The sequence below is a fragment of the Leptodactylus fuscus genome, chromosome 3 (assembly GCF_031893055.1).
Source record: "Leptodactylus fuscus isolate aLepFus1 chromosome 3, aLepFus1.hap2, whole genome shotgun sequence".
NCBI lineage: Eukaryota > Metazoa > Chordata > Amphibia > Anura > Leptodactylidae > Leptodactylus > Leptodactylus fuscus.
In genome coordinates, this window is record NC_134267.1 from 239,914,424 (window position 1) to 239,929,213 (window position 14,790).

The 14,790-nt window shown below is 45.0% G+C and overlaps 1 protein-coding gene across 1 annotated transcript in view; it reads right to left on the bottom strand.

Moving 5' to 3' along the window:
* Positions 1–1,460: 1,460 nt before the first annotated feature.
* Positions 1,461–14,790, bottom strand: part of LOC142198660 (vomeronasal type-2 receptor 26-like) — a 28,130-nt gene continuing 14,800 nt past the window's right edge. Inside the window, exons 5-6 of the mRNA XM_075269689.1 lie at positions 10,128–10,217; positions 1,461–1,523 (exon numbers count right to left, since the gene is read on the bottom strand). Of these exons, the coding sequence (XP_075125790.1) occupies positions 1,461–1,523; positions 10,128–10,217 (153 nt within the window). The remainder of the gene's footprint in view (positions 1,524–10,127; positions 10,218–14,790) is intronic.

The window sequence follows — 14,790 nt, forward strand, 5'->3', positions numbered from 1 at the left end:
GAACTGGTCTAAAATCTTCCCGGACACCTCATGTATCTGTTTGCTAAATTTAGTGAAGTTCGGTCCAGTCATTTGGTCGCGCATAAAGAACATACAGACAGACAAAAACTCATTTTTATACATATGCGAGAGATATAATCTCCTTAATTCTCGTCAGACTTGGAGTACGGCAGCCCATTCTAGTGGAGAGTTGAATATGTTTAGCTGGATTATTCAACATATCTGTTCCTTATTAGGAGCTTTGTTCATGGTGCTCTGGTGCTCACTACATTTCTGCAGTTGTGTAATAAACTACTAGGGCTTTAATATTCTTCCCTTATGTAAAAGCCGATTACTTGTTTTGTATTCTTATACATTGATGCATTCACTTGGGGATTAAGCTTACACACATAACACCATCGCATTATCATTGCCTTCTAAATGCCAGGTTCTGATGATTAGAATACAATATAATAAATAAAAGATATATTTTAGACAACCTCCGTTCTTATAATATACTAACCCAATATTGAACTACAATTGTTTTATTCATTTCTATTTGGGTTTAAGTAGTTTTGACCCACATTTTAATTTAATAGCGTTGTCTAGCCTCTGCACAGATAAGCTATAATGGACCCCTTCCAATGCCTGCACTGTACACAAAACATAGCCAGTACCGATCCTTGGCTACTATACAGGGTATGGAGCTGACTGCTTCCAGCCCCTTGTTATGTAAAGTACATTGTCAAAAGTGGCCTGCTATAGCTGATCTGCATGGGAACTGCCGTTCCACCCCCCCAACAATCGCATACTATATTTGTATCCTAATAAGAGCTCACAAAACTAATTCATGGCCATCCCCTTTATTCCTATTTGTGATCTGATAATTTGCTTTTCTGTGCTTTAAATAGAGATGAGCAAACCATTTCAGATTGAACCAAATTTTACCCGAATTTCAAAAACTGTAGTTCATATATATCCTGAAACTTTAGGGGTTTGTCACCCAAAAACCGGAAGCAGAGGCGTAGCTATCGGTACGGGAGGGTAGAGGGAAGGGCTGCACCGGGCGCCCTGACTCGGGTGGGGGGCTCACCTTGGGGCTGCCATCAATGCATTACTTTTAACTAGATCGGTGTCTGCACTTCAGGCTTGCAATTTACAAGACACTGAGAGCAGACAAAATTATTATACTCTTGGGTCTCTTCCCTCACTTTTCTTTCTTCTAGCCTCTTCCCAACTCTTAGGTAAAGTCATATGACCACTGAGGCCTAATCACAAGACTCCGCAATGACCCTGTTGTGCACGACGTCACCCAGGAGTCCAGAAGAGGCCAGAAGAGGACCAAGAGAGATGGATGACATGAGGAAGACCAGAAGAGTCGAGGGAAGGAGAGTATAACTGTTTGTAATATTTTTTACACCTTTTCTGGACCTCCACCTATTCATCTTTGTGGTCTGAAGACACCCTAGTGTATAATAATTTCACTTCCAGTTCATGATCAACATATTTAGTCTAAAATGAATCTTTGGAATGAACATCCGAATCTGAAAGAAGATAAATCTATAAACAAAAAACATAAACAAAAGGCTGGTCCTCAGATAGAAGGGGACAGGAAGTGGCTTAACGAGCTTAAAGGGGTTGGCCACCCTTAAGCTGAAAAACCCACAGTGCCCCAGGCAACTCAGAAAGATGGTTATAGGACAAATGTGCTGTAAAAATGAAATGTATCTTACCTGTTCCCCATTAAAATGAGATATTGCAGTGTGAGCTCAGCCGGCCTGTGTGGGCGGGACATCAAGAAACTGAAGGTGAAACTCCTGACCTACATTCCAGGCTGAGGCGCATCACAGCGCTGCCCACACATAGGATGTGATCACACAGCTTCATTCACCTCAGCACCTCCGGCTAACAGAATGCGCTCACAATGGCTGTCACTGTCACAACACTGGGCTGAATCCTAGTGGTCCTGCACAACTAATAGCCGCTGAGGGCCGCTATGATTCATCCCATTTGAATGGAGCCCCAAAACACCTTCTTTAGCGCTAAATTCAATAAAATGCCACCGAACACCATCAATTACAATAGAGTTGAGACTAAATCCTATACTCAGTAAGGACCTGCTCCTTATCACTTATAGTATTAGCTGCCTCAGTGGGATCTATTTCCCATTACTGGTCAGAACTAGAGATGAGCGAACACTGTTCGGATCAGCCGATCCGAACAGCACGCTCCCATAGAAATGAATGGAGGCACCTGTGACGCCGGCCGGCCGCCGGCAAAGTCATCATCACAGGTGCTTCCATTCATTTCTATGGGAGCGTGCTGTTCGGATCGGCTGATCCGAACAGTGTTCGCTCATCTCTAGTCAGGACCTTTTTCCCCCCTAGTGGTCAAGATCTGAATTGAAGTAGTATTTAGCCAGCTCACAGTAAAATGGCCAAATCCCCTACTCCAGAAGGACCAGGTCCTCACCAGTGACATATATATATATATATATATATATATATATATATATATATATATATATACAGCCAGGTCCTCACCAGTCCAAATTCCAGAGAAAAGTTCAAATTCTTATGACCCCCCTTGCAAGATACCCACAGGGCAGTTATTTCACCATTAGCCATATATTTCCTGTGCACCCCCAGACAAGCATTCTATATCTTTCTAGTGCACCCCCATAGTGTTAATAAGCACTCCACAGCTCAGAACACTCCAAACAAGTTTCACACAGCTACCAATGTGTCTTTTATGGCCGAAGCCCAACGTGGTAACAGCACGGCAAAAACTGCAGTGTATTCCAGAGTTTCATGTGCCTCTCATGCAAACCTAAGGCTTAGTTCACACGTAAATTACGTATGATTTATTTTGGCAACGGAAAAAAATGCTTCCTAATTAGGAAGGTTTTTTTTTTTTTAACCTTGGCCTTCTTTTTGTATAGCGTTTTTTGTAAAAACCGCTTCCAACAAGGCCAGGCGTTTTTCCCATCCCTTAAAAGAGAACGGGCCGCAAAAAACTGCATGGTAAAAAACGTGCTTCCCATTCACTTCTATTGCTTTCTTCAGGCGGAAAACGCCTGAAGAAAGGTCATGTAGCTTCTTTTTTCGTCTAGCGTAAAAAACGCTAGCAAAATAAAAAAAAGCAAGCCCTCTACATAGATTATCATTGTATGGAGGCGGATTATGACGTGGTTTCCGCTGTCAAAATCCGCCTCCATGTCCCCGTGTGAACTAGCCCTAACACAGATATGAAAGATTCCTCCATTCTTCATGAGCCTCTTGTGCATCGCCAAACCCCCCCTTCCTGAATGTACCTTCAGTACAAGGAGCACACACAACCACCCCCCAGCTCTCCACGTGCCTCTCTACTATGCACCCCACAGTACACACTACACCCCACATTATACAATGCACCCCACATCTCTCCACCTCCACACTACAACACGCACCCAATGACTCTTACCCCATAGTACACCATGCACCCCATATCTCTCCCCATTAGACAATGCACCCCACATCTCCCCCACTTTATACAATGCACCCCACACTTCTCCACCTCCACACTACAACATGCACCCTACAAATCTTACCCCATAGTACACCATGCACCTGAGATCTGCCCCCCCTGCACAGTACACCATGCACCTACATCTCTCAGCCCCACTACACAATGCAGCCCAGATCTCTCCCCCAGATTTGTCCTCCCCTCCACACCATGCACCCTACATCTCACCCACACTACACAGTGCAGCCCACATCTTTCACATCCCCACAGTACACCAGGCACCTCACATCTCTGCATGTTCCTCCACTGCAATGGGATACAACTTTTCTACATTGTTGAAGGACCTTCTTGCAATCACAGAAACGCCTACCCAGTAACAAGACTAGAGAGTCATGTGACTGTGACGTCATAAGGTCCTTGCTGAGTAGTGAAAGACCAGGCAGAAGAGCAGAGCAGGCACAGACGTGTGACATGGTCAAGCTCAGTCACATGTCCCTCCATGTCACCAGCTCAGTGGTCAGAGGAGGAGTGTCGGGGAGCAGGCGGAGCCAGGTAAGCGGGGGCGTGGCTTCAAAAATAAAGAGACAGGTGTAGAATTGAAAATGAATGTCTATGAGAAAGTTTATTATTTGTCTTTGGGCTACACATTACAGACTGTTAGTTATAAAGTGGCCAACCCCTTTAATTTATTCTTCAATAGATTTGACTCCAAACCAACTGTCCCTTCACCAGCATGTCAGCCAACTCACACACTAAGACCCAACCTCCACTGACCTGCAGTCAACTGCAATTTGACTATGTGATCCTCAAGGAGTCTCGGGTGTGTAGGGAAATCAAAGGGATTAAAGCAGACAAGGCCGGAGGACCTGATGGTTTAAGTGCAAGGGTTCTTAAAATGTGCAGTGACCAGCTAGGTGGCATTATTACGCACATGTACAATATGAGTCTAAAGCTGGGAGTGGTACCTAAACTCTGGAAAAAATCTTGTGTGGTACCAGTCCCAAAGGAACCAAACCCGATGGGCTACAATGACTGCCGACCTGTAGCACTGACATCCCACCTGATGAAGGTCCTAGAGAGACTGGTCCTGACACACCTACGCCCCCTGGTGAGCTCCGCTCTGGACCCCCTCCAGTTTGCCTATCGGCCGGGCATTGGGGTAGATGATGCCATCATCCGCCTTCTTCACAGAGCTCTCTCTCACCTGGAGAAACCCGGGAACACGGTGAGAATAATGTTCTTTATCTTCTCCAGTGTGTTCAACACCATCCAGCCAGGGCTACTGAGGGAGAAGCTGAACATTGGTGGTGTGGACCATCACCTGTCCAACTGGATCCTAGACTACCTGACAAACTGCCCTCAGTATGTGAGAGCCCGGGACTGTGTGTCTGACACTGTGATCTGTAGTACGGGGGCACCACAAGGTACAGTTCTTGCCCCATTTCTCTTCACACCGTTGCTGACTTTTGGCACAACTCATCCAGCTGTAACTTACAGAAGTACCCCGATGACTCTGCTATAGACGGCCTTATCACTGATGGCGACGATAGGGAATACAGAGACTTAAACCTGGATTTTGTTGAATGGTGCCAGCAGAACTGCCTCAAGATTAATGCTGGGAAGACTAAGGGTGCGTTCACATGATGTAACGTGTATCGTGATCTGGCACGTATACGGCGTGTCAAAGTTTGAGTGCTCAAAAACATCCCATTGATTTTGATGGGCGTTACGAGCGATACGCCGCGTTATTTTGTGCCCGTAATTTTGCGGCTGCAAAATATTGAGCACTCAAACTCTGACACGTCGTATACGTGCCAGATCGCGCTACATGTTACATCGTGTGAACGCACCCTATGGAGATAGTGGTGGACTTTAGTAAACGGAGAAGTGCTCCGACCCCGGTGGAGGTCCAAGGAACATGTATTGAGATAGTCAGGACCTATAAGTATCTGGGTGGGCTCCTCAATAATAAACTAGACTGGGCTGATCACCTGGAGGCGCTGCACAGAAAGGGCCACAGCAGGCTCTACCTGCTCAGGAGGCTGAGGGCCTTCGGAGTCCAGGGGACACTTCTTAGGCTCTTTTTCAACTCTGCGGTTGCTTCAGCCATATTTTTCGGTGTGGCCTGCTGGGGGAGCAGTATATCAACCAGGGACAGAAATAGACTTGTCAGGCTGATCAGGAGGGCCAGCTCTGTCCTGTGGAGCCCCTTGGACCCAGTACAGGTGGTGGGTGACAGAAGGATACTGTCTGTGGTGACGTCAATAATAATAATAATTTTTATTTATATATGAGGGAGAACAAATCCCACCCCATGTATGGGACCCTGATGGGACTTGGCAGCACTGTAAGTGACCGTCTGCTTCACCCCAAGTGTGAGAAGGAGCTATCGCAGGTCCTTCCTTCAAACTGCGACCAGGCTGTATAATCTACATCAGACCAAGCGAAGACACTCCGCACAGAGAACTAATGATTATGACCATGAAGTCTTCCTTCTTTCTCTTCTGTTCCTTAGCTGCTATGGACTCCTAGTATATCTTCTCTCAGTATACACTCACCGGCCACTTTATTAGGTACACCTGTCCAACTGCTTGTTAACACTTAATTTCTAATCAGCCAATCACATGGCGGCAACTCAGTGCATTTAGGCATGTAGACATGGTCAAGACAATCTCCTGCAGTTCAAACCGAGCATCAGTATGGGGAAGAAAGGTGATTTGAGTGCCTTTGAACGTGGCATGGTTGTTGGTGCCAGAAGGGCTGGTCTGAGTATTTCAGAAACTGCTGATCTACTGGGATTTTCACGCACAACCATCTCTAGGGTTTACAGAGAATGGTCCGAAAAAGAAAAAACATCCAGTGAGCGGCAGTTCTGTGGGCGGAAATGCGTTGTTGATGCCAGAGGTCAGAGGAGAATGGCCAGACTGGTTCGAGGTGATAGAAAGGCAACAGTGACTCAAATAGCCACCCGTTACAACCAAGGTAGCCAGAAGAGCATCTCTGAACGCCGCACAGTAAGTCGAACTTTGAGGCAGATGGGCTACAGCAGCAGAAGACCACACCGGGTGCCACTCCTTTCAGCTAAGAACAGGAAACTGAGGCTACAATTTGCACAAGCTCATCGAAATTGGACAATTGAAGATTGGAAAAACATTGCCTGGTCTGATGAGTCTCGATTTCTGCTGCGACATTCGGATGGTAGGGTCAGAATTTGGCGTCAACAACATGAAAGCATGGATCCATCCTGCCTTGTATCGGTAACGGTTCAGGCTGGTGGTGGTGGTGTCATGGTGTGGGGAATATTTTCTTGGCACTCTTTGGGCCCCTTGGTACCAATTGAGCATCGTTGCAACGCCAAAGCCTACCTGAGTATTGTTGCTGAGCATGTCCATCCCTTTATGACCACAATGTACCCAACATCTGATGGCTACTTTCAGCAGGATAATGCAATGCCATGTCATAAAGCTGGAATCATCTCAGACTGGTTTCTTGAACATGACAATGAGTTCACTGTACTCCAATGGCCTCCACAGTCACCAGATCTCAATCCAATAGAGGAGCATCTTTGGGATGTGGTGGAACGGGAGATTCGCATCATGGATGTGCAGCTGACAAATCTGCGACTGCAACTGTGTGATGCCATCATGTCAATATGGACCAAAATCTCTGAGGAATGCTTCCAGCACCTTGTTGTATCTATGCCACGAAGAATTGAGGCAGTTCTGAAGGCAAAAGGGGGTCCAACCCGTTACTAGCATGGTGTACCTAATAAAGTGGCCGGTGAGTGTATGTGTGTCTACGTCTGTAATATATTACTGTGTATTATCCTGTATCTGCATTACTATGCTGCTGTAACATACTGAAATTTCCCCACTGTGGGACTATTAAAGGATTATCTTATCTTATCTTCAAGGGTTTGCCCATTTCTAGTATTAAACAGTAAAAGATTTGCAGTGATTGTTAGGCTATATCTGTAACTGTCAGTCTCCAACACATGAAGAATAGAAGTCCTCCGCATGGCGTGAGTTTCTATTTCCCACTTGTATTACAAAGGTTTGATAAGTTGTGTTTTCTTGTTGCACCGCATATTATAAGCAGAGTCGTGGTTCTGGGGTAAAGCTCGGCTTTTTTTTTTTTATAACCATACTCTCATAAAATTAATTAAAAAAAAACAAACAAACCTCATCTATAAAAAGAGAGAAAAAACAAAGTTATAAACATATGTGATTGTAACCAAGGACTGAAATACACAGATTGGCAAAACAGTCTTTTTTGCTTTTCTTTTTGTCCTTTATTTTTTTCATATACATAAGAGATTTTCCAAAGAAACTTATTATTATATTAAAACAAAAAAGGTAACATTTCATTTTGCCATGGATACTTCTTGCAAAAGGAAACACAAACAATGCGAAACACATCTAATATTAATCAGACTGAGAATAACATTAAAGGGGTTGGCCAAAATCAAAGTGCCCCAGACAACTCAGAAAGATGGTTATAGGACAAATGTGCTGTAAAAATGATTTTTATCTTACCTGTTCCTCATTAAAATGAGATTTTACAGTGTAAGCTCAGCCGGCCTGTGTGGGCGGGACAATCAACAAACTGAAAGTAAAACTCCTGCCTGCATTCCATTGGTGGAGCTGAGGTCACATGACAGCTCTGCATCTTTCCACAAATAGGACGTTATCACACAGCTTTATTCACTTCAGCTCCTCCACAGACAGTGACAAACACTGAAAATGGTCACAAGCCTCCAATCTAAACACTAGATAATGTTTATTACCCATCTGAAGCTATATGTATACTTTCAAACATATACTGTGTAATTTGTACAGAATATATATATATATATATATATATATATATATATATACACTCACCGGCCACTTTATTAGGTACACCATGCTAGTAACGGGTTGGACCCCCTTTTGCCTTCAGAACTGCCTCAATTCTTCGTGGCATAGATACAACAAGGTGCTGGAAGCATTCCTCAGAGATTTTGGTCCATATTGACATGATGGCATCACACAGTTGGCGCAGATTTGTCGGCTGCACATCCATGATGCGAATCTCCCGTTCCACCACATCCCAAAGATGCTCCTCTATTGGATTGAGATCTGGTGACTGTGGAGGCCATTGGAGTACAGTGAACTCATTGTCATGTTCAAGAAACCAGTCTGAGATGATTCCAGCTTTATGACATGGCATTGCATTATCCTGCTGAAAGTAGCCATCAGATGTTGGGTACATTGTGGTCATAAAGGGATGGACATGGTCAGTAACAATACTCAGGTAGGCTTTGGCGTTGCAACGATGCTCAATTGGTACCAAGGGGCCCAAAGAGTGCCAAGAAAATATTCCCCACACCATGACACCACCACCACCAGCCTGAACCGTTACCGATACAAGGCAGGATGGATCCATGCTTTCATGTTGTTGACGCCAAATTCTGACCCTACCATCCGAATGTCGCAGCAGAAATCGAGACTCATCAGACCAGGCAATGTTTTTCCAATCTTCAATTGTCCAATTTCGATGAGCTTGTGCAAATTGTAGCCTCAGTTTCCTGTTCTTAGCTGAAAGGAGTGGCACCCGGTGTGGTCTTCTGCTGCTGTAGCCCATCTGTAGCCTCAAAGTTGGACGTACTGTGCGGCGTTCAGAGATGCTCTTCTGGCTACCTTGGTTGTAACGGGTGGCTATTTGAGTCACTGTTGCCTTTCTATCAGCTCGAACCAGTCTGGCCATTCTCCTCTGACCTCTGGCATCAACAACGCATTTCCGCCCACAGAACTGCCGCTCACTGGATGTTTTTTCTTTTTCGGACCATTCTCTGTAAACCCTAGAGATGGTTGTGCGTGAAAATCCCAGTAGATCAGCAGTTTCTGAAATACTCAGACCAGCCCTTCTGGCACCAACAACCATGCCACGCTCAAAGGCACTCAAATCACCTTTCTTCCCCATACTGATGCTCGGTTTGAGCTGCAGGAGATTGTCTTGACCATGTCTACATGCCTAAATGCACTGAGTTGCCGCCATGTGATTGGCTGATTAGAAATTAAGTGTTAACGAGCAGTTGGACAGGTGTACCTAATAAAGTGGCCGGTGAGTGTATATGTCTGTATAAACATATATAGATGTATATATGTATTTCTATGTATACTGTACATGCATATATGTATCTATGCTATTGTGTACAAGGGTGTAACTATGAAAGACTGGGCTTCATAGCAAACTTTTGACTTGAGTCCATTACCCCCCACATGACATAGCGCCCCCTTTTCTGGCCCCTATTTTGTATAATGCCCCATTTACAAACACTGTAATGTCCCAAAGTGGCCTCCAGACAGTATAATGTCATATAATGGTACCTCCACACAGTATAATGTCCCATACTGGCCCCTATAATGTCACATAATTGTCCCTGCATACAGTATGATGTTCCATAGAGGTCACTGTACACAGTAAAATGTTCTGTTATGGACCCTCCACACAGTATAATGTCATATATATGGGGTACACCACATATGAGCTCTTCAGACCCTAGAGCAGGGGTCCTCAAACTGCGGCCCGCCAGCCACATGCGGCCCACCAAGCACTTCTGTCTGGCCCCGCCGACAACGCCTGCAGGTGTGCATTTATACTGAAGCTCCTGGGGAGCTCAGGCCAGGCCATGGGGCGCACTTCACTTTATCTATTGGAGGGCACCGCTCCCGATGTCTGTGCGACCTGTTCTGCCTCCGGCCCACGGTTTAAAAAGTTTGAGGACCCCTGCCCTAGAGTATAATAACTGGAGGCCCAGGGAAGGTGTCAAAAATAAAAAAAACAATGCTAATTGCTAGAGATGAGTGAACGGTGTTCGATCGAATTGGTATTTGATCAAATATCAGGCTGTTCGAGGTATTTGATTCCAATTGAATACCACGTGGCAAACGCACTAAAAATTTGTTTCCCCTCCCACCTTTCCTTCCGCTTTTTTTGCACCAATAACTGTGCAGGGGAGGTGGGATAGGAACTACGACAACGGGGGCAGTGAAAAAAAACGGAAAAAGTAATTGGCTGCCGGAATCAGGTGACCTCCACTTTATACGAATAGTGGATTTCAGATTCGGTTCATATGAGACTGTGAACTAGACTAGAACTACTCAAACAGCTCTTTGGGGCTCTATATACCTTCCTTGTAAGTCCTAGATACATGCAAGAGTACGGTCAATGCATTCCTATGGGAAAAAGTCAGCTCCCGCTGTGCGTTCAACTCTGAGCGCTATACCTGAGATGTAACAGAGCTGGCGGTGCGCTGAACTCTTCTATATCTGAGATCGGACCACAATGGAGACTGCTGTGGAACGATCTTAGACTCCGACTTCTCTGGCAGAACCAGCGTTGATTGGTCGAATGCTGTACACTGTATGGCATTCGGCCAATCAACGCTGGTCAATGCATTCCTATGGGGAAAAGTCAGCTCCCGCATTATTAGTGGCATAATACAGGTACTTGGGCATGTTAGATGCCCCCAGACATGCTTCCCCTGCTGTCCCAGTTGCATTCCAGAGGTGTTGGCATAATTTCCTGGGGTGTCATAGTGGACTTGGTGACCGTCCTGAGTCGAATAGTGGTTTCCCCTGAAATGAAGCTTTTTTCCCCATAGACTATAATGGGATTCGATATTCGTTCGAATAGTCAAATATTGAGGGGCTATTTGAAACAAATATCGAATATTTCACTGTTCGCTCATCTCTACTAATTACCTCTCCTGGATTCCAGAAGACATAGGTTATGCCTGTATAATTATACATTTTGATGTCACCCTGGCCCACATAATATTACTAAAGAGTCTTATAGGGATCACTATGCTTATGCGTATAATAATAGTACTTTCATGTTGAACGTGTTTGGTCCGAACAGAACCGCCAGGCAAATCTCATAAAATACATCTCATGGGGTTTGCCAAACATATTCTCATCTTGTGGGCTCATGACCTTGCTCACCGATCCCCACTTCTACTTTTGCTTGCCTCTGCTTTCCCTTGTTCCCTCCAGGGGGCTCCATCTGTCCCATATCATGTCGCTGTCAGCACGTGATATGAGATACACGGGGCCCCATGGAGGGAACAAGGGAAAGCAGAGGCAAGCAAAAGTACTGCTGCTACCCCAGTAGTTACACCCCTGAGTTGGACCCTGACTCGAGTTTAAAGGGGTTGCCCCATCACAAGGAGAATGTGAAGTCAATGGTGTCCGTCGGCCTTTCATTGATTGGTCCATTTGAATATGACGTCAAAGCAGGAGTTGTGGCGCTCTATTCAAATCGGCCGAATCATAGAGGGACCGTCGTGGCTTTTAGCAGCGCCGGAACACCTAGGTTTCATCCCTGTGCTGTGATAACACTGCCTCAGCATAGGGATGGATTCTATGGTGTCTGTTGCTGCTAATATCCACGCCGGTCCCTCTATGATTCGGCCGAATGGGATTGACGAATCACGCTACTCAATTGTATGAATGGGCATTTAGGGAATTTGAATTGAGCGCCACAACTCCTGCTTTGACGTCATATTCAGATGGACCAATCAATGAAAGTCCGACGGACATCGCTGATCTCAATGGCGGCCATCGGCTTTCAAAGCAGGAGTGCTACATTCAAAGGGCCGATTCCGCACCCTCACAATGGCGCAGTTCAGCTAGGGTTTTTTTGTTTGTTTGTTTTTTTAAACCATTGATCACAGCACAAGATGAAAGCTAGGTGTTCCGGCGCTGCTAATAGCCGCGCCAGGTTATTATTATTTTTTTTTTTTTTAATTCTTATTTTATTTGAATTTTAACAGTTTTTACAAGGTAAAACATTGTTTGGAAAACAAGGAGTTGTATAATAATATCAGATAAATCGTAGTATCAAAGGAAAAATTGTTCTGGACGCAGCCAGAACCAGATACAGAAACAAGTGATGTGACATAAACATGACTTTGTGATACTGTCAATGAATAAAAATATAATATTGTATAAAATATAGAATCAGAATTAGATAATAGGGCGGACAGGAGGGGGGCATGAGCAGAAGGGAGGGGAGAGTGGGGTAAGGAGGATGTTGAAAATAGGGGACAATGACAACTTAGAAGTGTGAGAGAGCTGATGTAGGGCAGCAGAGAAAAGCGGGGCAGGAAATTAGTTCAGTGGTGGTCATTTAAGAGTGTGGAGCCTCTGAATTCAAGCCATGGAGACCAGATCCGTAAGAATTTGTCCTTGCGGCCTTTGGACCAGAAGATGAGTTCTTCAAATCTTGCAATAGAAGCAACTTTTTCCAGCCAGTGATGAATAGAAGGGATATCGGTCGACAGCCATAAGCCGGGGATCAAGGATTTAGCAGCTTCAATTAAATGGGTGGTGAGGTTCGACTTGCTCGGGTTAAAGTCCGGCTGAGGGCAGGAGAGGAGGACTAAGGCTGGAGAGAGGGTGATGGTTGTGGAGGTTATAGCTCTAATATGTCGCTGGATATCATCCCAGTAGGGTTTGATTTGCGGGCACGACCACCAGATGTGGAGTGGGGAGCCTTGATCTGTGTTGCAGCGCCAACATCGTTGGGAGTTAGAGAGTTTGCGGGCGTATAACCACGAGGGGGTTCTGTGCCAACGAGTGAGAGTCTTATAGTGCATTTCCATCATTTTAACACAAGTCGAGAAACCATGTGAATTAGTTAAGATGGCTTCCATTTCCTCCTCAGACAGCGTTATGCCCAAGTCTTTTTCCCAGGAAGAGAGGAAAACTGGCTTGTGATTTGAAGTTTCTAGGATGGGATCTGCTAGGGCAGTCTTACAGTGAGATAATTTCCTCGTTCCAGGGACATTTGACACAATCAATTTTTCAAATTTGGTAAGTCTTTTCCTAAGACCCTCTGGTGTAGAGATAAGAGAGAGGCACCACTTGAAATGGTCATAGTGCAGGTGAGTAGTGGGCGAATTCGGAATCAGGAATTGAAGGGCGACATGGGATAACGGTGTATCATCCTTAAACAAGTCACCTAACGAGTAGTTAGCTAGTTTGGACCAAAAGTCTCTTATTGTTTTTTTGTTCTTGGGAAGGAGAGTAGGGACAAGGTCAGCAGGACAGACTTTGGATGGGTGTGGAGCCAAGTACGAACGGTGATCGCACCAAGCTTCACAGGGGCCTTTGAGAAGGAGAGGGAAAGTGTTTTTGTTAATTTGTTTCTTACTGGAGTTCCATAGCGTGTCGTTCAGGGAAGGACCAAATTGTATTTCAGCCATACGCCTAATTAGGGAATTCGGAAGGGGGGAACTGAGGGAGAGCCAATGTTGGAGTAAATTTGCTTGGTAATAAGTGTTCAGATCGGGCAGAGCAATACCTCCTCTGATCAGTAGAGAGTGAGCAAGTCTAGGTGGTTTCCCTTTCCACACAAATTTAGAAAAAAGAGAGCGCAAAGCGGCTAAATAGGTGCGCGGGAGCGAAATTGGGAGCATCTGTGGCCTGTAAAGTATTATTGGGACTACATAGGATTTTATAAGATTGTTTCTGCCGAGCCATGAAAGGTATGGGAGATCATACGAGTGCAAGGTTTGTTTGACTTTTTGTAAAAGAGGGATGAAATTCTCTGAGTAGATGTTTGCTAAGTCGCTAGTGAGGTTTATGCCTAGATATTTAATACTGTGGGATTTCCACAAGTAGGGCGAACCAATCTCTAACTCTTGCTTTTCTTGGGGGGATAAGTTCACAACCAAGACCTCGGATTTTGACAAGTTTGGTTTATAAAAGGACAACTTTCCATAGTCACTTAACATGTTTGTTATAGTAGGGAGGCCATCTTTTGGGTTGGTTACTAGGAAAAGAATGTCGTCCGCAAATGCTGCGGCATGCAAAGATTGATCTTTGAGGGATAAGCCACTCACATTTGGGTGCGACCTAACAGCCTGTAATAGGGGCTCCAGGGAAAGTATAAAGAGGGTTGGCGAGAGGGGGCATCCCTGCCTGGTGCCATTTTTGATGTCAAAGTAAGGTGACAAGGTGTTATTGACTTTAATTCTGGCATGTGGGGTCGAGTATAGGGAGAAGATAGCATCAATGAATATTTGTGGGAAGCCAAATTTAGCTAGGGAAGATCTGATAAAACTCCAGTTAACCCTATCGAATGCCTTCTCGGCATCTACGCCGAGAAGGACAAGAGGGGTATTCTTCATTTTTGCAAGGGATATGGCATGCAGAAGCTTATGAGCATTGTCTTTCCCTTCTCTGGAGCGGACAAAACCTGCTTGTTCTTCGTGTAACAAAGAAGGAAGATAAGGCTGAATTCTGAGGGCCAAAAGCT